Source organism: Fukomys damarensis, unplaced genomic scaffold, assembly GCF_012274545.1.
Source record: "Fukomys damarensis isolate Sample0158 unplaced genomic scaffold, DMR_v1.0_HiC HiC_scaffold_16, whole genome shotgun sequence".
In the NCBI taxonomy this organism is placed as follows: domain Eukaryota; kingdom Metazoa; phylum Chordata; class Mammalia; order Rodentia; family Bathyergidae; genus Fukomys; species Fukomys damarensis.
The window spans coordinates 45417928-45444692 of record NW_022900928.1 but is presented as its reverse complement, the minus strand read 5'-3'; the positions used below and the strand labels follow the sequence as shown (position 1 = coordinate 45444692).

Sequence of the window (26765 nt, the reverse complement as noted above, 5' to 3'; positions counted from 1 at the left end):
AAAAAAAAAAAAAAAAAAAAAAAAGAAAAAAAAAAGAAAAGCAGTTCCTCAGATGATTCTATGTTCTAGAGTGGGCTCCAGTCTTCCCTGGGACACTGGCAGAGCTGCTCCCTCACTAGTCTGTTGGCTCCAGACATTACTGTGAACAGACTCTGACTCTTATAGCATCTACCACATGGCACTGGCGACAAAGTTATAATTTTATGAAATTCATGATTTTAAGGAATTATATGTGTGTATGTACTTTTTGTAATAGCATTTTTACCTTTTCTGGTTATAGAATAATATATACTTACTGGTAATATTAGAAATAAAGAAGTATTAAAGAAAAAAAATAAAAATACCTATTTTTTAGTGAGAACTTAACAGGAAAACCTGAAGGTGTTTCACGTCATAGGAGACATTAATACTCTCATAAAGAGTAGTAATGGAGAGATGCTGAGAATCAAATTCTTATCAGTTCTAAAGACTGTATTCCTTTCTCTGGTCTCCTGTCAGCCACACACAGCTGGGGATCTGCCATCGGTTCCCAAAGACAAATCCAAAGTGCAGGAAGAGCAATTTCCCTGGTGAGCCCCAGTTCTGATGCCTCCGGCAGTGTGCCTTAGCCTATTTCAGCCTCTGCACAGCAGCACATGCTGTCGCTAAGGATGGATATGGGAGAGCACACCCAGGTCTGAATGCCCTACAAAGAGCTGTCCTCTGTGGCAATTAGGGCATTTTTTCAATAACTCCAGAATCTCATTTCTTCTTGATACATGACAAGGATAAGAGTTGAGTGTGCTATCACAGCACTCAAAATAGAAAAACTAAGCATAAGTATTCTAATTGTAGGGTGTGGATGACACATTCATTGGAAGAGAATGTTCTTCTTGGCTCTAAAGGTTGAGATGTGCCTATGATACCAGCCAGAGACTTGTTATTGTCTATGATGCCTGGGACCAGGGAAACCTTGTTCCCATGTTGGGAACATGTCAGATCTCCATAGCTGAGCAACAGAACAGTAGAAGGTCTCAACTGATGCCAGGGTACATGGCAAAAGATGAAAGTATCAGAAGACAGGAAAAGAACCTGCCCTTCCTCACAAGCTATTGACTGAGCCAGGGTGGTGGTGGAGGCCAGGGTGGGTTTCTTTAATTTCTGGGCAATCTTGGTGACACTTCCTCTGTCAGCCAAGTGCACACACCCAGAGAGAACTGCAAGAGCCTGCCATGCAAGAGGCCTGAGCTGGTCTGAGTACATGCTTTCAAGTGTTTTCAACCACAGTTACTAGGCCCTACCCAGCAGATAATTCTAGGAGCTTGCCTTACATCTCCCCAGTCACCTGGATGAGAGCACACTCTTCATTGGCTACATAATGGGCTGTACCCATCATACTGGCAGACGACAGACAAGCCCAGGGGCAGCCAGGAGCCCTGGCCAGCCTGCAGTGGAGCATTCTTGCCAGACTTTTCTCTTTGCTTTAGAGGCACACTGGCCCTGGCTGGAGCATTCTACCCAAAGCTTACTTGTAGCTGAGTGACATTATCAGCTGTTACCAGCAGAGTAAGCAGAAGGAATTGCAGCTTATGGCCCATATTACTTCCTAAGGATGGTCCTGAGCTCCTTCCCTCAATCACCTCTGAAAACTCAGTGATTACAGTGTCCTATTAATTTCACCCTTTACCAGCTCCTGTCTTTAACTCCTCCATGGACTTCTTTTGTCACTATACCCGAGATCACACTAAGAGTCTTCAAGTGAGTCTTCACCATCTGCCCTCCAGGGTGTTGATTATAGTTTCATCTTTTGATTACAGGAGGAAGCCCGTTCTCTCCACTTGACCAACTACCTTCCACAAACAGGCCACTGCCCCTCACCAGCCACTTCAATGGGCAGTCCTTATAGTACCCAGCTGCCCTGGACTTGCCTTGCCACTTTGTGCCCCTCTCCTTTATGTGTTCCCTACATTCTTGACCCTGAATGTCCAACAAAGTCACCCTTCAAAGTCCAGCTCACGTGTGAAGCTGCCTTCCCCTCTCACCAGCCCTGACATGGTGATTCCTTTCTTTCAGTGAGGAAGTTTGTTTCTCCATAGTGAATGGACCTCCCAATGTCCCCCTGGTGGCTGGGTTTCAGGACAGGGAGTTCTGAGTGCAGGGAGCAGTGGCCAGCCCTTGAGGGCAATACATGATTGTTGACTGAATTTAATTCACCTGCTGGGTTCTCAGCGCATCCAGCTCTCTCTCCAGCCAGGTCCGCAGCCTGCGTTCCATCTGCTCTCGCTTTTCACATGCAGATTGTAGCTGTGTCAGGGCCTGCTGCAGCTTCTCAACTTTCTCCACGTATGCTTGCTTCTCTCGCAGCTGAACGGAGAAGAGGGAGATAGCACAGAGTTGAACCCCGTGATTGTCAATGCTGGAATGGAGGTGGGAGTCAGACTTTCTGGAGATTGTGTTCAAAGTGCAGGTGTGGGCGCCTCCCTTCTCCTCTCCCAGGTGTGCTCTGACAGAAAAGTTGTACACAAAGGCCATCAGTTATCTTTAAAATGGCCAGGATATTTGGAATGGGAGACCTTGCTGGGCACTTGCTTTTGGTAATTTGTACAGTTTGAGCTCAATGCTTGGTTATTTCTTAATAATTACAGCATTTGCAGGCACTAAATTAATAAAGAGCTTTTTTTGGGGGGGTAATGGGGATTGAATTCAGGTTCTTGCGCTTGTGAGGCAGGCGGCAGAACCACTGAGCTAAATATGAGGCTTAATAAAGAGCTTTTAATATCATGAAGAAATATTTATTCTATGTTTTTATTGTAAAACATAGATCGAACTTGGGTCCTTGTGCTTGTGAAGGAGGTGATGGAACCACTAAGCCAAAGCGCCGGCCCTATTTATTGAAAAAACCCAAATAAAAATTACATATATTATCACAACTATTTTTTTTCCCCAGTACTGGGGATCACACTCTCGACCTTGTGCTTGCATGGCAGGCGAGGTGCTGCTAAGCTAAATCCCCAGCCCTATCACAATTGTTTTTGTCTTCCTATATATTGGTCCATGAAAAAAATACCAACAATAAATACTTAAAGCATTAACTCTGTTTAAAGAATATCTGTGTAATGAAAAAGGAATTTTAATTTTTCCAAGATAAATATAAACTATTTTGCTATAAATTATGTGTATATATGCATGTATAACTGTGTATAAAAATTTACTATAAATATTTATAGACTGAAGGTTTCAGAGGCCTTGAGTAGTTGACAGCCCTGAAGAGAAAAGAAAGGCATAATGAATATTCAACAAAATGACTTCAGGAAGTGGAAATTAAGCTTAAAATGATTTAAGTAACATCACATCTGGTATAGATTTAAAATCATGAACCATAACTTTAAACTTTTATCCAAACTGTTTTCTCCTAATTGGAAGTTTGGCCCATGTTCATAAATCCAGGCACATTTCTGTCATTCTGGGAATCAGCTGGTGCCAAAAATTGGGATGAGACACTTACTAGAGCTGGTCCCAGGTAAGGACACCAGGTGCTATTTCCTGTCATTCTGTACCTGAGTGTGCAGACGCCTTGCAGATAACTCAGTCCTGACCACACTGGCACACTGCAATGTGCTAGTGATCTAGCTTGCTGCTAGGAGAGCTTCTGACTTAGCAGGCTACACTGCCATGAGCAGGACCTCTGGTTTTCTGTAACCAAAGCCACTGGAATAAAATGGAGATACTTCTGTTCTTTCAATGAATGGACATGAACTTAACAGATAGACAGTTGTTTTGAGGGTCAGTTTTTACATGGCATTTTTACTCACTGTGCTTTCGACAGTTCAACTCAATTCAGTAGACTTCTGGGACCCTACTAAGTACAGTTTCTGCAACTCTCAGAAGCCTCACTGGATCAATTATTTAGTGTGTTTTCATTCATACACTACTTAGCATGTCTTCTACTGCACACAGTTTTCTGAATGACTGCAAGCACTAGAAGATCTGTTCACTTTGGTCCTCACTAGGCAGAGTGAACAGTGTATCCCTAATGACTGGAACAGACCCTGTCACCCAGTATGTGTGTGTGAAATGAATAAATAAACAAGTACCACCCCTAAGCTACAGCAAGATCCTCAAAGACATGGTTCTGTCTTCTTGACCTTTATATAAACCTTAAGTCTAGTCTAGCAAGGCATACATCACAAAGAAGATGATTAAAAACAGTGGTTAAATCAGTCAACATTTTCTCAGAGTTACAACAAGCCTCGTGCTTTATGTACAGTGTCTCATTTAATCCTCCCAATGACAGTAAGAGGGAAAGTCTTTTACTGTCTCTGTTTAGGAGTGGAGAAAGATGACAAAGAAGCTAAGTGACTTGCTGAGGGTCACACAGTGTATCATGGAGCTCACACACCCTATCCCAGCAGCCTGGCTCTATGTGCACTCTTAACCAGCATGGTAAACTATGGTAAGCTCTTGGTATCCACCATCTGGACTGAAGTAAGATCCTTTGGAAGAAACTTTACTGTGAGCAAGTAGTGAAATGGGAAGCAGACAAGCAGACACATGAGTCACTTTGAAGAGGCTCCAATCAATAAAAAAAAAAATGTTGCCAACAAATAATGACAAGAAAAGACCATAATGGGGATTTTGGAGAACCTATCATCAAGGGACTCCACAAATTTTTTAAAAACCATAATCTCCCTTCACTCCATATGCAGAGATGGATCCTCAAGAAGTGAACTCAGGGATTAGAAAAATAAGGCGTCCTCCTTTCCTCAGAGCAGGCCTCCTGCCGTCAAGGGGTTAAGGTCAATTTATGAGGCGACAAGAAAGACACTCTGGGCTGCCTCCTGGGATCCTCTTGCTACTGTTAAAATCATAATTTCTAGCAGGGCATGGTGGCGCACGTCTGTAATCCCAGCACTTGGGAGGCTGAGGCAGGAGGACCACCGTGAGTTCAAGACCAGCCTGGGCTACATAGTGAGTTCCAGGTCAGTCTCAACTACATAGTGAGACCCTGTCTCAAACAAACAAACAAACAAACAAATATCATAGTTTCTAAACAGGACTTGTAGGATTTAAGTAGCTTCTAGTGGACAAAATCCTTGTTTATATAAAAATCTTCCTCTGTAGCGCTGTTACCTGTGCAGTTGAAGTTTGCAGAGATATGAGTTACCATTGCCAGGAGATGCTATTTGAAGTAACTTTTCCCCCAGGTTGTTGTTGGGAAAGTAATAAGTAGAATTAATAGCAACAGTAGAATTAATAGCATTACTGTTTTCTGTGTTCCAAGCATAAAGCTGTGAATTGATGTGGACTATCTCAGTTAAGCCTCAAGACCGAGGGTCTACTTCCTGCAATGGATCCTGCTCAGGTTCAGCCCCGTAACACAGAGATGCCACCATGGCATGGGGCTGCACCTTTCCTCCTTTTGCCTCAGCCTCTATAGCCTGGATTCCCTAGCATGGACCTCAGAAATGGTTGTTCTGATTCTCCATTCCACTTTAAAGGGAAAGTCCACTGCACCAAAGTTAAATTCAGGGGTTGACTTCATCAGAAATTACCAAATCCATAATGCTTGAATGGGCTCAAAGATTCCTGGATTGGGGTTGTGGGGTATTGCATGGCCAAGCCAAGTTCTGTGAACTGGAGATGCATTTGTTGAACACCCCACCCCATCAGACAACTTTTGCCTACTTCTATGCAGTTGGAAGCCCAAAGACAGCTATTGGGCTATTTTAAAAAACTGTCTCTCTGCTGTACAGGCACCAGTGGTATCCAGTCCAACAGGATTTAGACTAGGCCTCAGGCTGTGAGCTCTTTGCTGATGGCATTCATGTGTGCCTTTCAGACTTTGCCTGCCTCTGGGGGTGGATAAACTCTGCTTTTATTCATTTTTATTTGGGAAGTTTCCAACACCCCCCGCACCCCCCCCCAGTGTCAAGTCCTTGTGACTGGTTGTTTAAAGTAGCTGAGTTAGGACAAAGAAGTGGAGGCCTCTGGGCTCTGCCTTCCTCTCACCCCCACCCAGTCCCTAAGCCTGGTCTCACCTCCTCTTCCAGCTTGATGACTTTGGCCTGGGCGTTGCTCAAAGCTTGGTCCAGGATCTCAATGTGTCTTCGATGGTCCTCACTCGCAGTCCGCACTGCTGATAACTCCATTTCTAACTTCTCCTTTTCCTTCAAGAATTCTTTGTCTAGAAGGGAGGAAAGAATAAAACTACCTCTCTCAGAAAGTGCTCAGTCTCTGGGCTCACTGCCAGTCTACATCTGGCAAGGATTAAGAATAAAAAAAGCATGCAAATAGTACAATATTGAATTACCACTATTGCTCCCTCTTAATTGTGGTGATGTGTAAGGTGAGAACTCTCTCAAAAACCACCGTTAACTCTAGAGACATTCCAGGTCACAGTTGCTGAGATTAGAAGCAAACAAGAACCAGCAAGCCCATATTCCCTACCACTCACTTCTCTACAACACTGACTTCAATGCTTCAAATTAGTCTTGCACCTATTTGATTTTATGCTCACAACTTTTCCTGATTGCATTTTTCAAGCCTGTAGCGAAAGGGCAGACACTTTCAGTAATAACAATATTCTCATTAATAGAAGAATAAACCAAGGTCCAGGAAGATGAGCTATTTGTCTCAGTCAGACAGCAGAGGGGAGCTCCAAGTCCAAGACTCCAATCTCCTCCTGGGTCCTCTTTCCAAATGTGGCCACACATTTCCTCCTGGTTCTGATCAAGAGGGAGAAGGGAAAATGCATTGGATTTAGGAAAACTGCTCTTCTCTCATTCAGTGTGAGTGTAACAATAATCACAGTCCCTTTGCATGTGGATCCAGGCTACAATGCCCTTAATCACCTCTGCCCACCTTCCTAAACATACTTCAGTTCTAAATTAAGTGGGAGAAGTCGGTAGCATCACAGGAATGCGCATGGCTTATGAAAAACACATTTTCTGTTACAAAGCAAGATCTTTTCCTCTTAAAATAGATTATTTAGGTATGTTGTTTATAATACAAAAAAGATTGAAGGGATTTGTAAGGGAGGGGATTGGATAAACTCTACAATAGAATAGTACACAGCCACGAAAATTAAATTAGATTATTAGTGACATGGAAAAAAGTCTTTATTATTGACATGAAGTGGTTATAAAACCATACGAACACTATACCATATTCCTAGAAAATGAGATACATAATGGTGGTGACAGCAGTAGTTGGAAACATTTCTGTGTGCCCGTATCATTCACATGCTTCATACCCATTATCACATGCCAGGTACCACAATTCTCCTAGCAACCCACACTACAACACAGAGAGCCCAAGACAGGAAGGCACACCAACACGTCGACAGTGGCTGCATTCATTCATTATCTGCTTCTGTATGGAGTGTTTCACTAATTTCAGAAATTGCTATGTCAGCAATTTCTGGAGACCAACACTATGATCTTGGGAACAATAGAAAAAATAGTGCACTAAAGGAGCAAAACAAACAAACAAACAAACAAACAAACAAAAAAAAAACTGTGGTTTGAGCACAGGATATGAAAATTAGAAAGACACTATAAAGCTACAAATAACAGATAACAAAATCATAACTTCACAGCCAGAAAGTATCATAGAAAACATCAATATCTAATGACCACGGGAGCAAAGTTCCTTGTCCAGGGTTCCACTGCCAACTGGGGCAGAGCCAGGGGCAGAATCCCAGTCTACTGATGTCCCACTAGGATGTCCTTTCCTCTTGTCTGCTCTGTCTTTGCGTTTTGAAATTATGGAACAGCCTGAACAAACAGATTGAATAAGTAGCCTTGGACAGCTCAGTTGTTGCTGTGTGATCTAGAAACAAAAGCAGGCCCTAGAAGCAAAATGAGGCCACTAAGACACTATCCAGAACAGAACATTGCTTTTAGGTTTTACATTCCACCAGTGACCAACTGCCCTCCTCCCTTTCCCTTCCAGTGGCATCTGAAATGCTGTCTATGAATCTTCTTTCCCAATCTGTGGGAAATGGGCATGTAAAAGGCCTGACCAAAGGGGTAAGCAGCTACCCTCACCTGGCTCTGGGCCTCACCGCCCTTAGCCTTGACTGGACCACAGCATTTCACTCATTCTGTTTAAACTCATGACATCCAAGCAGTAGCTCCCTGGGTTTGGACAGTTTCAATGCACATGGTGCCCGCTGGCCTTGTCCAGCCTTGGAAGGCACCCAGCAGTCACTAGGCAGTCATACCATGGAATGAGCCCATGGATTCCAGAGCCTCTACCTGCTTACTGACCTAAGTATAAAAATTCCCCTCTTTGTTGATGGAGCCACTTAGATTTTGATCACAAGCAGTAAAATGACAGGCCCAGATCATGAAAAGAAGCTACAAAGTATTTTTTTTTTTTTGCAAATTAATGATCAGAATTATTGCTATGTTACAATGACAACAAGTTAGATAAGAGTTTTAAACTGCTCTTCCCCTCTAACACATACACAGGGGCATTCACAGGATTCCAGCATTTGCTATTTCCTTGACAGAAAGTATCATCTGGGACTACAGAATAAACTGTAGCATCAGAAGACCTAGATTACATTCCCAAGTCTACTGCATTCCAATTATGAGACCTCACAGAAGGTATTTAAACTCTCTCAGCCTCTGAGCCTCTGCTCCCCTGTCAATCAAAAGGAAATTATAGCATCTATATCACAGTGTGGTTTAGATGTCTTTGTTTTTGGAGATGGACCCGAATATTTGAGACTTTATCCGTTTTATTGTTGACTCCTTGAGCCTAAAAGAGTGCCTGGTTGACTAATAATGTTGAGTAAAAAATTGAGTCTCTCTTGTGTGCCCAGTTCACTGCCAGTTGAACAACAAATTGCAGTTCTTATTAGCTATTAGATATTCAGTGTCCTTACAACCTACCAGTCTTTGTTACCTAGCTATTCACTTTGCCTTTGACTCACTGTTCATTTAGAAACCACTACTAATTAGATGGTTAGTACTGACTGTGGACACCCCAGTCTCCTCTCTGACCCGGCTCCTCAAACCCCGTGTTTTATATTATAAAAGAAAGGTGTGAATACTGGCTGAAGGCTTCATTCACTCTGGAATGACTTGAAGGCCTCGGAAATACATGGGTCAAAACATCCCTGTCCTGAGTTTGGTGACAGGCTTCATGCCGCAGCTACATTGTTGCATAGCACTCACACCAGCTCAGTGCCTTTTGCCCATGGGCAGGGGGTAGTGCTCTCAATCAAAAGTTTTTAAAACAATGTTCATGGCAATAATGATAGTATCTGCTCATGTTTGTCCAGTGAATACTGTGTTTCAAGATGGTTACTTACATCATTCGCTTTAATCATCCCCTTGATAATATTTCCTTTACTCTGTTTACTGTATGAGGTAGGTACTATTATTCTTATTTTCCAGTTTAGGGAAATAACAATAAGAAAGCATAAGTGATTTTTTTCCACAGACGTGATGCTCATTAACGAGAGAGGCAGAATTTGTATTTTTCTACCCATGTTCACAAAAACTGCCTCTCCTGTGGAAACACGCAGAGAGGTGTTGAAGAAGAGTCTCACTGAGATGAGGTTTATTACTGAACACATTTAAGTATGCTGTAAGTCGTATTTCTCAAAACACAGCAACTGCATTCACACATTTATCTGTTAACAAGTCATAATTGAGCGGGTGATACATGTAGGCGACACAAAATACTGATCTAAAACATGGTTCCAGAATCAAGCTGCTTGGGTTCACATCCACCTACTGCTTACACTTTTGTGACTTCTGGAATATTTCCCTGTTTTTTGGTTTTTTTTTTTCTTCTTTTCTTGCCTTTAAAGGATCACCATACCATGTACTTCAACAAGTACATAGTAAGACTAACAAATGTCAATTATGATAATGGGACAGTGGAGACTTTCATTTCTCCTGTGCCGGTCAGACAGGGGCACGGTTCAACTGGTGGTTTCTGCACCCCTCCCCTCTGACCTGCTCCCCATCAGCCCGCCATGGACTCGGTGTCCTCCCTAGTCACTTAGCAGCCACCATCTTCCAGTTTGCTCCAGCCTGAGTGCAGCTTGGCTGTTGGCCGTAGTGCCTCTCCCCTGCTTCTGCTACTTTACATGCTAGGGAAGAGGACACCATGGTGCGGCTAATATCAAAAGTGGGGGGGATCTGGGCCCCTTGTTAACTTTCCCAACCTCTTTAAATCCCAATTAGCTGTGATGGACACTGCTAGCCTTCTGAAGATTTCCCGCTTTCAGCTCTGCCATTTTCCCCAGAGATGTGACAGCTGGCAATCAAACAGCCTGTGTTATCCTGCTTCCTCACTGAAGTGCTGCCATGACAGCTGCCACTGTGCTGGAGGCCTACACTAATCTGGACCAATCACAGGCCAGTGCTTGAACCAATCAAGAGGCCCAAATTCGAACCGGGCCTGCACCTGGACCTATCACAGGCCTGCAGCTGCTATGTAAGCCGCACTCCTCTCACACTTCTTGGCTTAGTCTAGGAGGGCTGCCTTTGGCGTACTGATCCCCATGTGCTGCAGAACAAGTCCTACTAAAGACATGCTTTGTGGTCCTGTAAATCCATTTGTGATTTATTTCTCAGGAAGTGAAGGCTCCAAGGACCCTATAAATCTACTCAGGATTCTTGTCCTGAGTAGTGTGGACAGAATGGTCATTTCGACAGAAAGAGCAATAAACACTAGGAGCTGTTAGCCCTGAAGATCTCCAGACACCAGCGGCCAAGGAAGACAGGCAGCAAAGACCAGCACCAGCAACAGTGACCTACACCATCTGGAACAAGCTGGTGTGGATGGCAGTGGCCAGCAGAGGCAGTGCTGGCACCCAGCATTATCCAGCAGCATCAAGAACTTTAACAGCTGCATTTTGCTGATTCATGATTTCCATCTAAATTGAGCAAAAGAACCCTCACCAACTGATTGACAACAATTACACTGTGGTTATTGTTGTTATTATTATTGTTATTGTTCCAGGAGCATGATCAGTTCTGGGGGCTACAGAAATTATCAGTAGGAGTTAGCATGATGCTTTCAATTTGGCAAGAAGTGAAGCCAGGACACAGAGGTAAGGCAAAGGCAATATGACAAGTTTCCCTAAACAAAAGCATGCAGAGGGTCTATGAGAACACAAGAGAGGATATCTGATTAGGCTACAGGCATGGAAAGGTTTAAGGCAGTGACTCACAGTGGGGCAGCCGAGCTCCCTAGCTCCTTGAAGAGGTGGGAATTATGAGATTCATCTGACTCTTTCTGTGCTATTATTATTAATTATTATTATTATTGTTGTTGTACCGGGGATCGAACTTGGTACCTTGCTCTTGTGAGACAGTCGGAGGAACCACTGAGCTGAATCCCAGCCCGTATTTGACACTTCCTAAAAAGATATTCTTTGTGAGGTACCAAGGGAGAGACCCTGGGTAAAGTTGCCTCACAGCAACACCCCTTCAGTTTATTATTAGGTAAGCCTCTGGGATGGTTCTCAAGAAAGACCAATCCTATGCTAAATTTTTGGTTGAGCTCCAATGTATACACTGAGAATTCCTAAAACAGGCAAGTTGACACAGGGGAATTCTTGCCCAGCAAGGTGTGTTTACCCAGTGGATATGAATTACCCAAAACTGTGGAGCAGGGAGCTGTTTTGCCTGATGGCCCACAGCCCATTTACACAGAAGGTTGTATGGTCATACACTGTTTACTCCTGAACCCAAGGCCATGGTACAGGCTCTGAAGCCTGGCCAGCCCAGTTTGATTCTGGCGCCTTCACATACCAGTTGACTTTGGACATACGACTTCACCTCTCTAGACTCCATTTCCTCAAGTGAAATTAACAAGATGCGTTTTACAGGACTGTTGAAAATTAAAACAACTCTTGGTCAAATGGGACCTGGCGCTCAACAATAAATAACAAGAAGAACCAACATATATTCCTGGAGACTTACCACATCCCAGGATCTGAGCCACAAGCTTTAAACAGAACCTCTTTTGATCCTTACATTAGCTCCATTTAAAAAAATGCGAAAACTGCAGCAATAAGAGCTATGATGCTGGTAAAAGGTCAGTGGCAGTTCCACTGGGGGTTCCTTACTCAAAGGCAAAACGGATGGAAACTAAAACTGGGCCCTCTAATTCAAAGATAGTCCCTTTCCATCTCCCCTTCCCTTTGGCAGTTCAAAGCGGGCAGCTGTTGAAACAGTTTCTGAGAGCTCGGCTCTCGCCGCAGACTGATGATGGGACTGTGGGCACCAGTAACTGCTGTGGAGAAACCCAGAGGGTGGGGGTTGCCCATGGAAGTGCTAGGGTGTGCCATCCCACTGTGTTTTAATTCAGTGCTCCAACTTCTGGTTGGAACTCATGAAGAGAGCAAAGTTGCACTTGGCCCTTCTCAAGTAAGAATTAGTTTTCTAAGCTTTTCTTATACAATGTGCTTTGGACATATTTTTCCGTAAGGTCCATATAGCTGCTGCCAACTTGATCAAGGAGTGACCTAAAAGACATTATCCCTCTTCTTTCAAGTTGGGACAAAAGTTTGAGCCGTAAGAAATTGGATTTTGGGGGTTAAGAGAGAAAAGAGGGACAGACAGAGACAGAGAGAGAGAGAGAGAGAGAGGGAGGGAGGGAGGGAGGGAGGGAGAGAGAGCATAGTAGACAAAGCTAATCCTGTTACAGCTACAAATCTCAAATGTTTTAATAGTGATGCACAACAAGCCCATTTTGACATCTAGTTATGAAGAGTCAGGCATCTCCCTGGCAGTTCTCAAGGATGATTCTTGTTGCCTTAGGTAGTGACAGGGTTAAAGAGGAGGTAGCACAATTCAGACAACATTTTCCAAAATGCCAAGGACTAGAAATATTTTCACTGATAAGAATGATTTCAGGGGTAGTCTCAGGGACAAGAGCCTAAAGAATGTTCCCAGAGAAGAGGATGTGCACAGAGGACAGGCTTGGTAGGAAGCTGAGGGGAGACATGGCAAACAGCACCCAGAACCTCTGTGCGTCAAGGCAGGGCTTGAAAGAGACAAATGCTTCCTAATCTGGACTTATCTATGGAGTAGACAACTTTCATGTTATTCTCAGCCAATGCCCTATTTCAAAGATCTGTCTGTGACATTCCTCCATCCGCGGGGTTAAATTCTGGCAAGGAGACCCATCAGTAGCATAAAGCTGTTTGCTTCACCCCTACCTACCACTCCTTTTTGATAGCTGATCAACACTGCAGGACAACCTGACTCAAGCTCTTCGCACAGGTCTCTCACTGGGGAATCAGGTGGGAACCTCGGACAGGCAGTGACATGACAGGACTGGCAACCCTGCTCAAGCTAGGGTTCAAGTGTGTGCTTGGGAGAAACACAGAAAGGCACGCTGATGGGAATGAAGGAGCAAGTGGGTGGACACATACAGGAGGATGAGGGTCTACAGTGAAGAGAGAGAAACAGATACAGATAAACACAGATAACCACATACAAACTGACTTGATTCTCACACGTTTTCCAGCCTCTGAAAGGCCTGCCTGCACTTCCCGCCTATGGGCTCCACCACACACTTATACAAACTTAAAACACTGTCCTTTTATTGGGGCTTAAACTAGCACACACGGATTTTTCTTTTTGTAACAAAAAGATCACCAGGATACTAACTCCTCTTCTTTTATACCTTTACTCCCTCCTCCACCCAGAAAGAAGTCAATAGCTTAGGAAAACTGTGGGGTTATTCAACCATCACCAACAGTCAGTTCTGGTAACTGGAAAGTTCACGATACTGATGCAACTGACTCCCTCTTATGAAAAGAAGTCCAAATAACTGTCTGTCAAATTACCCTTCTTAATGTTTCTCCTCCTGCTTCTTCTTCAAGGATCCTTCAGCCCTGAGTTCCCTGACATCCTCTCCTACAGCACTGAACACAAGTTAGGGAGGATTCTACTCAGAAGGTCAACTACAACTTACGGGACAGTGGAAGGATTAGCTCCATTAGAAAGTCCTTGTTGATCCAAAGGTAATTTCTTTTTACCAGAGATTGTGAGAGTATAAAGACAATAAAAGGGAGTTTCACTTATTTCACTGTCTACAATAGTATTTAAGATTTTGAATAATTCTAACCATACCTCTTCACCTCAGTTTGAAAGTCAAATTAATAACACAGAAGGAAAGCCTTAAAATGTAATTCAAACGAAGGACTATTTATCTCATATGAGAGGAGTCTATTCACAGGAGGCTTATTTGATGCAAAACAATATGAAAGATGATCTAATTTCAAAAGACATATTTATTAATTCACAAACGGAAAAGTAATACAAGGCAGACCCAGAAAACTGCAGTTTGGTGGTTTGTGGTCTTCTTACAGGTACAATTTCTTAGGAAATGGCACATTGTTATTTCAGGCAAGGGTCTTCAGACAAAGGTCCCCAGGCAAGGTTGCCATAGTTCCACTAGGTTATGAGTGGGTGGTTAAGTAGTTTATTGACAAACACAGGAACACTTAAGCAGGGCTTCTTTTAAATGGCTGACAGTAAACTTTTTAAGTGAAATCTGTAAAAGGAACTCTAGGAAAAAGAGTTCAAACCAGTCTCAGCTCTACGACTGCGAAAAGCAAGAAAGTAGGGAGATATAATGGTCCAATGGTTTGGATATGGTTTGCACTTGTCCCCCACAAACTGGAAGCTTGATTCCCAGCATGGCAGTGTTGAAATTGGTGCTCTTAAGAAGTGAGCTCAATGGAATGTAAAGTCACAGAGGCACCACTTTTTATCTAGCGATGTGCATTTTCTCTCAAAAGATTTGAGCACGTGGTCATTGTAAGCCTGGCAGCTCCCTTGAGTCCCTTCTTGTCTCACCATGACCTGTGCATGTTCCCGGGATGCCACCTGCCATTCTGTGAAGTAGTCAGAAGACCCTCACTAAAGCTTAATATATGGGGCTGTCTGATCTTGTGCTCTCAGCTTCACAAATCATGGGCTAAACCTCTTTTCGGTATGAAGTACCCAGGCCCAGCAAAAGAAGACTGTACCAAGGCAAGGGCTAGGTAGAAGGAGAGCAGTTCTGAAGACTGTATCCCACTATTAGGCAGAAACTGCCTCAGGTTCCAGGCATTTTACACAGTGGGCTTTCAGGAAATCCTTCTCTTGAATAAGAACTCTTTTCCAAAGAGACAAAGACTTGTGAAAATGGCTGTCATTAAAATATAGGAAAGAAATCTTTCAGAGACATCAACCCTATATGGAAAAATAAGGTAAAACCTAAGTATAAGTGATTTATTCAAACTTTGTTGCTCAATTTTAAAAAAGGAAAATAGAATTTCCACCACAGTGTGGTAGCAAAATTCCTCAGAAATAATAGTTTTCAAGGCCCACTACATAGGATGTAAGCTTTTGCCCCTTGCTTTTTTCTTAGAAGAAGATAATTTTTCCAGTGAGTTCTTTCTTGTATCCCAGGTTCAGGGGCTGCTATCTGTCTGTCTCATCCTTTTTCCTGGGTTTACGTCATATGGGGCAAACCCCTTGTCATACTGAGTGTGAATCTTTTATGGGATTTTAGCAATAAAAATGGCTGAAATGTTTTATTTTGAGGGGATATGAAAGTTTAATAGGTTATTGAATAATAGTATGTATTGGTGTGTGATCAAATCCAAATTCAATCTTTAAAATAAAATTTACAAATTATCTGACAGCTTTCAATATTCATCACCAGAAATTAACAGCCTAGTCACATACTTTTACATTATTCTAAGGTAGTAAGACAAACCTTATCATATTTTTGTTAGTTTATATAATTTATCTATTGTTCTTTGATACCCTGGCCCCAAAGTAAATTTAAAAGTAAAATATCTTAGGTATGATTTGATAAAATATTTATCTGAATACCTGTAAATGTTCTCTTAAATATAATTTTCTCTGAAATAGTCATTCTTCAAGTTGCATTTTAATTCTACGGACTTTACTTACTTGCTTGACTGAATGTCTATCCGTTCAGCCAGCTCTGCCTCCAAATACATTGTTAAACTTTTCATTTTATCATGTTTTACCTGCTATTTTTATATGACTGTTTATAGTGTCATAATAAATTGGACAATGAATTAATAATACCTCATTATAGAGGATGCATGGGGCATTTTCACGAATCAGTTACAAATCAACCCCAAAGACTTAATGCTTTCTGTAATTACCACAGAATACGAGTCCTTTTCGTCTTTGTTCCACTTAAAAAGATAAACAGCAGACTAGTCTTTTTCCAGGTATGGCAAAGTAAGATCTTACTAGACAGTTTTGGTCCGCACGAAGAAAACACCATAAAACCGGGATGCAATGTAAAGAACAATGATCTTAAGGTGCCGGGACATGCACATAAGCAGACAGATTCTGGAGGGAAAAGCCAGCTCACTTGGAGAGAAAAAGGAGACTCATACTAGCTACTAACATTTTTCATAGTCATTCTTTGGTAACCAGGGAGTATTGGTTCCAGGACCCCATAAAGATAATGAAATCTGAAGATGCTCACGTCACTTACATAAAATGACATAGTATTTGCATGTAACCTATGTGCATCCTTTTGTATACTTAATGTCATCTCTAGATTGTTTATAATACCTAATATAATGTAAATTTTATGTAAAGTTATTATGCAGTATGAAGAAATGACAAGAAAAAAGTCTGTACATGCTCATTACAGATGCGATTTCCCCCAAATATTTCCAATCTATAATTGGCTGAATCCATGGATGTGGAGCCTACAGACACAGGGGCCTGACTAAATCTTGACTGTGGTGGTGGTTACATTTCATGAAACTCTACACTTTATAACTTTTATTGGTTCTGTCGCCTGCCTCGCAAGCACAAGGTCCTGAGTTTGATCTCCAGTACAAAAACAAAAGAAAACAGTGACTGAATCTTTGTGCTCGCTTTGGCAGCACATACACTAAAACTGAAGGAAAAGAAGGCCTTAAAACAAACACAATATAAAATATATATTTAATGTGTATATACCTATATTTGTTTAAACTACGATACTTTACACATATGTATCTATATATTCTTATATATGTGTGTGTATACATACACAGTATGTTTTTAATGTTTTAGTTTTTTATTTCTTTTTTGGTGGCACCAAGGACTGGTCTCGGGGCCTCAAGCTACACCCCCAGCTCTACCTCTGTTTTTAAAATGGTCTCTTTGAATGGCAGACATGGCTTAACACTAGAACCTGGCATGAAAATTAGAAGTTGATGCCAGGGATATTGTAACAGGGGAATGTAGTAGTCCATACTAGGACTGATCAAGGAGAAAGAAATGCTTTGCCTGCAATTACATGTTTTCCCCATCCTTTAACTTCCGCAACCCCTCCCATTGTCATTTTTATAACTTGCTTTGAATAGATCCTTTTATTCCTCCTTTCTCCCAAACCACAGTCTTTGTAAGCAAGAAAGAAAATTAGTAGCAGATGCAAGCTTATTTTTAATGGTATAAGAACAAGTTTTCTGGACTTAAACCAAACACTTTGTCCTCTCAAAGGTCTCTGGTTCCATCAAGATACAGCTGTAGGCTCTCACTATAATTCATGAACTAAAAATAGTTTCAAAAACCAATTGTAAGAACCCAAACCACAGTTACTCACTGTATTCTCATTTTAAAAATTTTGTAATTCACGAACATAAAGTTTCGTTTCACAGACATTTTGAGAAAAATATGTTATAGACTCCAAACTCTATTCTGTTCTATTTTTTTTTTTTTTTAATGGAGGCAGGTATATGAAGAAGATGTACTGGATTGTCCAGCCTTTTATTATACTTGGCGCTGGTTCGAAGATAGACAAAGAAGTCAGAGTGCAGAATGTTAACTGTAATAAAATTCATTCGAGAAGATCTGAATATATTACTATTAAGTCGTTGTATTGGGCTAAATTATTTGAAACCAAATAAGACTTCTACTTCAAGAATTTTGTTTGCTATTATTAAGGATTATTTTCAAGGTAAAAATGTGATATCTTCACTTACTCCCAGCACTGATAGCTGACCCTTTGGAAAAGAAGAAGGAAAAATAAGAAAAAGGAGGTTGAATTGTAGTCATAGGTTAGTCATTAAATATCTGTAGGGTCAAGGGAAAATCCTTGATCATTCTTGGCTGCAATTTCGTCTTTCAGAAAATGTGGATGCTATTCTGAGCTGACTGGAAGTCCAACACCGCCATTTTTCACCTTCAGGCCTTTCAGCACTCCTCTGGTCCACAAGAGAGGGTTTTCCCATGGCAGAGTCAGAATGATCTAAATTCAAAATCAGCTCCATTTACCAGTTTCTAGAACCATGGGCAAGTCACTTAACCTTACTGTTCCTTAGTTTCCTCATCTGTACAATACCTTTAATACTTACTTTAAAGGGCTGCTTGAAGAATAAAAAGAGACAAAGTACCCCCAGAGACTACCATAGTGCTTAGCTCACAATAAGTGTTTGATTAGCTTTGGCAGCTATGACTGTGGTTAGATAATCACAACCAGACTGGCCTGAACCAGGATAGCCATCAGGACCAAACTTTCAGGATAACTTTTAATCAGCAGGTCATCAGCCTCTGGGGACATGTCATTTATAGTGGCCATCAGATGGCTGTCTACTGAGCTGTGTTTCAGAGGGTATATGCATTGCTGGTGACCAGACTTGTAACCTTTAAGGTCCTCTCCATATCTGTATCTGCACAGCTAATCTCCCAGCATGATGCTAACAATTGGAAATGATGGCACCCCTGACAGAGATGCCCTCAAGACCTCACTATCCAGGCAATGACTCATCATGGCCAACTACAGGCTTATCTCTCTCTCTTACTGCTTGGCCTTATCTCTATCATTAGCTAATTTGGGACCCTCTGGGTAACTAATATCTGTAACCACATTTATATATCTCAGTTTTCTCACTTTTTCTAAAATGATAGTAGTCACACTCCCCTGATGAGGTATTAAGAAGAGAACAATTATATCATAGTTTTTTTGTTTGTTTGTTTGTTTGCTTTTTGAGACAGGGCATCACTATGTAGTTGAGACTGACCTGGAACTCACTATGTAGCCCAGGCTGGTCTCGAACTCATAGCGATCCTCCTGCCTCAGCCTCCTGAGTGCTGGGACTAAAGATGTGAGCCACCACACCTGGCCCATATCACAGTTTATAAACAGGTGATTTACAAAGGTCTAAGAAATACTTCTAAAGATCTTTACTTTGCATCTTCCTACTATAGTTTCTCTTGTTGCTGGAGATCCTTCATCTTTCTCCCCATGAATAGTCCCCAGAGTCAAGGTCAGTAAACTATGGCCCATTGCCTGTTTCTGTACACAAGATTTTCCTGGAACACACCCATAACCATTACTTATGAATAATCTATGGTGGTTTTGGTGATACTGGGTCAGAGTTGAGTATTTGTAGTCTCAATGCCTGAAATATTTACCACCTGGTTCTTAAAAGAAAGATTGTTGACTTTGTCCTAGAATACAACTAGTTCACAGTAGGTAGTCTTTAACTACTTGTTTGAATAAATGATAATGATCACTTCATTCAACACCGAGCAAATATTTATTAAATGCCTCTAAATGCCAGGAACAATGCTAGGATCTGGAAATGTAATGGTCTAAGTCTACAATGGTAGGTAAAACAGGCCAGGCCCCTGCCTTTGGGATTCATGGAGTGCGGTGGGGAAAGACAGAAAATGATTATTCAAACCATTGTTTATACAAGGTTGTGATGAGTGTTCACAAAGGAAAAAGTACAGGGTGTTAGAGGAGTATATAAAAGGAAGACATAACCTTTTATCTCAGGAAGGTTTCCCCATGAAAATGCCATTTAACTGAATCTGAGGCCTGGTTTTGAATTGTTAGGGACAGTGAGGGTTCCCTGCTGGTGCATGGAATGCATATGGATTTGTCTATTTTTCAGTCTGTGCTTATTATCCATTATTTAGCTATGTAGTACAAAGAACGTAGAACATAAAAAAGTTAAGAAGCTCATTTTTTTCAGCCTGATAAGAATACTAAGAATAATTTTTTAAAGCCATTAATGTAAAAATCATAACCCGTGTTCACTTGCTAGAGACCAGACACCATCACACGACTGAGACAGTTCTTCAATCAGCTCTGTTTATTAAGCACAGAAAATCAGAGCCTAAATGAAGTAGCATTAATTTTCACACTCAGGGAAAAGATTTGACTGAACATAAAACAGATGCCCTGAAGACTCTATGCACTTCTGGTTGTCATGTTGCTTGAAGTTTTTCAATGCTGGCCATCAAGGCTGATCAAGAGGATTTAAGCGCTCACAGGCTCTGCTTTCCAAACTCAGCACAGCTAAGTGTAGCATGAGGACTTTCTTTGGGAGCACAGTCCATTCCCCTTCCCTGGAAATTGTCAGGTCCTTCCAGAGAAGACAAGCACTGAAATAGCTGCTAGGAAGCAGGAAAAAGTACTGTGGAATAGGAGGGGGTGTGGCTTAGTGTTAGTGCACTTGCTCAGCACGTGTGAGGCCTTGGGTTCAATAACCCTCCAACCACTACTACCAAATAAAAAAAAAGAGTTACTTTTTTTCTTATAAAGTCTGCTTTACATTTTCTACCTCTAGTTATCCTCAGGCTTCCTGAGAGATTTATTCTTCTATTACTTTAAAGGAAATGGAGAGGCAGGGAGGTAAAGCATCTAACTTCTACTCACTGAGCATGTCAGAGAGGCACTAGGAATGAATACAAGCTATTTGCTAGGCCTGTGTTTTGAGTTTTAGGAGTTCACAGTCCTACCAAGTGTAGGGATCATCTTTACAGAAAGTACTTAATTCAGATAAGGTAAAAGAACTTTCTTGATGGAGATGATGTCACTTTGGCAGGTTTCTTGGGTGTTGCCCATGGCATTGATATGTGGTACCTGGCATGACTTTGTTGGTTTTGTTTTTGTTTTGTTTTGTTTTGTTTTTTGAGACAGGGTTTCACTGTATAGTTGAGACTGACCTGGAACTCACTATGTAGCCCAGGCTGGTCTCGAACTCACAGCGAATCTCCTGAGAGTGCTGGGATTACAGGCTTGCGCCACCACACCCGGCTTATTGATATGCGGTACCTGGCGTGACTTTGGCTTAATCAGTTAGTGACAGCATCTGGCTGTGTGGTACAAAAATGTTTATATAGCACAGCCCAAACACTGCCGCAGCAGAGTAAAGAGAAGGAGTCAAGTCTAAACTAACTATCAACTTTCTTGAGAAGTACTCCTATTCTTAATAATGAAAAATTTCTCTTACCTGGATAGTCTTGTATTTGAAAAAAAAAAAAATAGAAGGCCAAAAACAAACAAACAAAAAACAGAAATCTGAATGTCTTAAAATTGTTACTTTCTAATTGTATCTTTCAATTGGCCTAATGCTTAAAATAACAGATGATAAGCCAGGATAACTTTCCGTATAACTATATATAACATATATAGAGATTAGTGAGTTAAAAGGATATTTTGATACTAATGCTGCATAAGGAGAATTTCAAGCCTACTATTTCTTAGGATTTTACTATTTCTACTTCTATTACTATTTCTATTTTTATTCATTGTCTTGATAAATATCTTTGAGTGTTAAGGGTTTTTGTTGTTTTTTTTTTTGTATCTGGGATCAAATTCAGGACTTTGTGCTTGTGAGGCAGGTGTGGTAGCACTGAGCTAAATCCCCGGCCCAGACAGTAGGTGTTTTAATGGGGTTAGGGAGCAATACTGGTAAAGAATGCCTATGATTCCCCCAACTAGTGCAAATAAATCATGACCATGGAGAATGGAGTCCGAGCTCTGCTCTAAGGAGTCCAGAGTCAAGAGTTGCTGCAAAGTGTTGGGAGGCTCAAAGAGGAAGTCAGTGAACTTATGTGTGACACCTAACCTTCCTTCTTAATGAAGCTGGATGGAAACCCACAACATTTGATCAATAAAAACCAATGAGAGGGCCGGGGATTTAGCGCAGTGGCATGGCACCTGCTCAAGGTCCTGAGTTCAAGCCCTGGTACCAGGGGGTTAAAAAAACCAATGAGGATTCAGAATAACCCTGTATGCTCTATGTAAGTCAATAGAATAAATGTTTATGTCATTGTAACTTATGCTTTATGGTTCACAAGAGACCTTAGAGGAGCACAAAAATAAGAGAAATTTTTATTTTAAGAAACATTAGGACTCATATTTTGTAAGAGCCAGAAAATTAAAGTATCTAAAATAAGACTCAAGGGTGATGATTGCAATGTACACTGAAATTATTATTTTTATTTTATTTATTTATTTATTTTGGTACCGGGGATTGAACTTGGGTCCTTCTACTTGCAAGGCAGGCCACCAAACTGCTGAGCTAAATCCCCAGCTCCTTTTGTTTTTTTTTTTGGTACTAGGGATCGAACTCGGGTCCTTGTGCTTGCAAGGCAGGCCACCAAACTGCTGAGCTAAATCCCAAGCCCAAATTATTATTTTTAAACCAGCGTGGTCTCATACATATTTTCTGTTAGTTTTTAAGCACACAAGGATTTTAAGAAAAATCAAATATGTATGTATATGTTATTCATCGTGTTTTTTTAAAAAATCACTGAATGTTCAAAAAATCTTTTTCCCTTTCGACAGGCACACCATGTAATAGCCCAAACCAACCTACCTAGACTTAAGTGTATCCAGATGTGCTTAATGTGAGGTGCACAGAAAACCCCAAAGTGTGGAGATGCTTGTGCATCCCCTAAACACGACTTGGTGATGTCCTGGAATATCACAAGCCTTTCAGCATCCATCCTGTCCCCACTCAGGCAAAAACCTGACAGGAGTCTGACACATCTATTAGAAAACTCCAGTGAAATGAAATTTCATCTCCACCCGTCTACTTTCCCCGCATCTAGTATTTTATTTTTGGCTCTCTGGCCTAAAGCAGATGGAATTTTGCAGTTATCAAATTTTCAGGAAAAAAAAAAAAGAGGGTAAAAAGGGTTCACTGAGAAGACATAGCTAAGAATCATAGTCATTCCCCAGAGGTCCAGCGGTTCTGTTTTTGACAGCAAGCTACCTCTGATCAGAGTGTGTGTGTGTGTGTGTGTGTGTGTGTGTGTGTAAGCGAACTACCTCTGAGCAGAGTGTGTGTGTGTGTGTGTGTGTGTGTGTGTGTGTATCACAAATAAATGAATGGGGAAATGGGAACCTAAGTTAAGGGCAAAGAAACCACAGACCAAGCAGGTGTTAGCTACAGGCCCTGTTTTTCAGAAGCAATTTGACCTGACATCACTATCTTATAAGCTGCAAAAACATTTTGAAAAACAACTAACCAAAACCAATAAACCAGTAAATAAAACTTTTAACTTCTCCAAAAAAGAATGCTGTAACACTATGAGATGATAAGGGAACAATTCTTCTCAAGGTCATCCAACTCCCAAGCACTTAATTTTCCAAGATGTTCAATGCAGACAGATTGTACAGCGGAGAGGAACAACATTGGTCATGGTCCATTTCAACCTTTACAACTGTGTGATAACTACCTAGGCCTCTTCCTAGGCTCCACCAGGGCATTCCTAGGCTCCAATTTAAGAACAGAGTTCAGTTTCTAAGAGAAAATGACATTTACATAGTCATCCTCAGAGGACTTCTTCCCTTCATTAACTTGGCTTTTGCTTGTATTGCAAGAGCTGCTTGAATGCTCTTGGAGCCTAGCATTAACATGAACACTACCAAAGAAGCTGAGCAAGCTACCCTCCACTTTCCCTTTCCTTCTTAACTTTCAAGGTGATTGTCAGAAGCTTCACACTAAGCCCTCCTATGTACTATACAGAGCTGTCACTACTATTGCTATGCTGTCCTGCTTTTCTCTGTACTAAGGGCTAGAATTGCAAAAGGCTCACTTGAAAAGGATGGCTCCCATGAGTGAGTAATATTTATAATTATGATTATGATTACGAGGAGCCTGACAAACTCTGTTCTAATAATAAGGGTTCTGAAAGAATACTCAGACAATGCAGTACATAAATAACTATGAAGAGAGGTAGTAATTCATGCCTGCCATTCTGTACGCACATGCTAAAATGAAACCTCCCATGTAGCCTCCTCGGTATCTCTACACTTGCCATACCCGCTCCCCTGGGCTGCAGGTGAAATGACTCAACAGCTTGAACCTATCATCTAATCCCAACCTGGTTCACCTGCTTTTCACTGGTAAAGGCTGATCATCCATCTAGTTGCTATAATCCCCACACCCATTATCAATTGGTCACCAAGTACTACTAATGTGTCACACCTTATCTGTCCCCACTTTCCATTGCTACTTCTACCGTTTTGGATCAGGACCTCTACAGATCTTGCCCAGATATTGTAAAGCCCTTTGGAATTCTAGCCCTTGGTACAGAGAAAAGCAGGACAGCATAACAATAGTAGTGACAGCTCTGTATAATACATATGAAGGAGCTAGGGCTTGGTGTGAAGCTTCTGAAACCACCTTAGAAGTGAAGTCTCCTTATTTCTAGGTTAATCATTCATGAACATGTGATCAACTCTGCCGATCAAGCTAGCCTCTAAAATATGAACTGTGTAAATAGTGATATCATACTCCTATTTGAAGACGCTGATGAATAGCATTCTAATTTTAGATTATAAAAAAAATTCCTGAACATGACATAAAACATAGAAGGCATAACTATGCTTACTTTAAAAATCTTCTATAAGATTAAAAACATCTGCAACATATATGGGGGGGCAACAAGCTAATTTCCTTAATATACAATGGGGTCTTAGAATTCACTAAGAAAAAAACCTATCTAAATTTGAAATAATATTTTGAGTCCATTCCTTGGGCAAGCCAGAAGAGCAAAGCCGAATGCAAATAATTATAGTATGATAAGGAAAGGACACCGTATCTTGTGAAGATGAAGTATGGGAAAATTGGTGGCTATCATTGCTACCAAATCTACTTCAAGGGCCCTGCCTCAATCCAGTTATGCCACCCATTAGCACTAAGATACAGCTAAGCATTTGACAAATGCCTCTGGTCATTGTTATTTATGCGTCTGAAACACAATGGAGCACAGAACAAATCATTCCCTACAAAGCTGGCTGATTATCAATGTTTCAGCTCTGAGCCAGAAGGTTAAAGTCTTTAGCAATGTGTCTGAGCTCACCTAACACCAAACCCTATTATTCTGTCAGCACCAGGGCCTGCCCAGGAGGCCAAAACAAATGCCAAAAATGGACTGGCTTTTCCACTTTGACTTGATTAACTTCTACCATAGCAAGAAGGCGAACAGTAACAGCAGAATGCACAAACCTAGCACTGCTGACACGCCTTACTCTGCCTAATTAGGATACACAATCATCCAAAGAGCACATATCAAAACCCCACTGTGGGCCAGGGATTTAGCTCAGTGGTTCTGCCACCTGCCTTGCAAGAGCAAGGTCCCAAGTTTGATCCCTGGTATCAACCCCCACCCCGAAAAAACCCACTTGCAATCCATTCATATGATTTGTCTTTCAAGTGAAAGCTCAGATGAGACGGCAAATCTCCCACATCCATAAGAATAATATATATTTTCTTAAAGAAGCAAACAATTCAAAGTTCTGATATAGCTCTTCATGTGAATTTAGAAAATGGTCCAGTCACTTACTACAAAACTACAAAAGAATATGCGGCAAAAGCCCTCAATAGTGCTCACTTGCCAAAAACAGAAATTTAAAAATGAACCAGGTAGATGATCAAAATATGTATAAAAATACCACAATGAAACCCAACATTTTGCAAAGTTAATTAACACAAATAAAAATATACAGTGGAAAAATAAAAATGATTTTTAAATGAAGAGGTAACAAAAAAGTGTAATGCAACCAGAAGCAAATTTGGGGAAAACAAAGAAAGTTAAGCCCAACAAAACAGTAGTAAAAATTTAAAAATTTAGCCATTTCCCAGCTATTATGTAGGGGTGCATTTGACAAGCCCACATTTCAGAATATCACTATTATAAAATGAATGGGCAATGCCTGAATATATTACTGTTTGTTCTTCAAATTGTCTATACTTCATGAGTACTTATATACACATAACGTTGTTGAAAACAGTGATACAGATGTGAATCCAATTTCCTAAACATCTTGAAAAAAGTAAGATTTTAGAATTTCTGGCTTGTGTAAAGAATTTTCAGAAATTCAAACCTTGAGCAATGGTTTATTAAAACCAATTTGATTTTATTATCTGCAAAACTAATAAAATATTTGCCTGATAAATTTGGTTTACAAGGAACTGTTTATTATTCCTGGCCAGATGGGTTTGGTTTAGCGGTTTCAGGAAAAGAGCATTATGTATGGAGCTGTATGGCATAAGCATTTAAATGGATCCCATGTTGGCAGGTGCAGCCAGTCTTGATCTCCATGGCCTAAAGGGGCACAAAACTGGCCAGAAAACCAAGACTACTTGGTTTCCCTCCTTTCCTAAGGAAAAAGGTTGTGTCTCATTTGAAGTGCCAGGTGCCAGGAAGTATTGTAATGTTGCTATTCCTTGTAGGAGATTTTAGATTAAGAGGAACTGCAGGTCAGAAGGATCGAATCAACATCACAGAAATAACACATACAGAAATAACGTCTTGGCTTTGTTTCTGAGATCCACTAGAGAGCCTCACCGAGACCAGGAAGCTGTATGCTAAATTAACACACAGAAAGTAAACAGCACAAAACCTATTTAAAATTATGAAAAATCAAGCTTTGGGGCAGGGATTTAGGTCAGTGGTTCTTCTGCCTACCTTGCACCTGCAGAGACCAGAGTTCAATCCCCGGTACCAAAAAAAAAAAAAAAAAAAAAA

The 26765-nt window shown here is 41.1% G+C and overlaps 1 protein-coding gene across 2 annotated transcripts in view; it reads right to left on the bottom strand.

Moving 5' to 3' along the window:
* Amotl1 (angiomotin like 1) overlaps positions 1-26765 on the bottom strand; it is a 130083-nt gene that overhangs the window by 23673 nt on the left and 79645 nt on the right. For both annotated transcript variants that reach the window (XM_010633655.2, XM_010633654.2), the window contains exons 7-8: positions 6018-6163; positions 2194-2343 (exon numbers count right to left, since the gene is read on the bottom strand). In XM_010633655.2, the coding sequence (XP_010631957.1) occupies positions 2194-2343; positions 6018-6163 (296 nt within the window). The remainder of the gene's footprint in view (positions 1-2193; positions 2344-6017; positions 6164-26765) is intronic.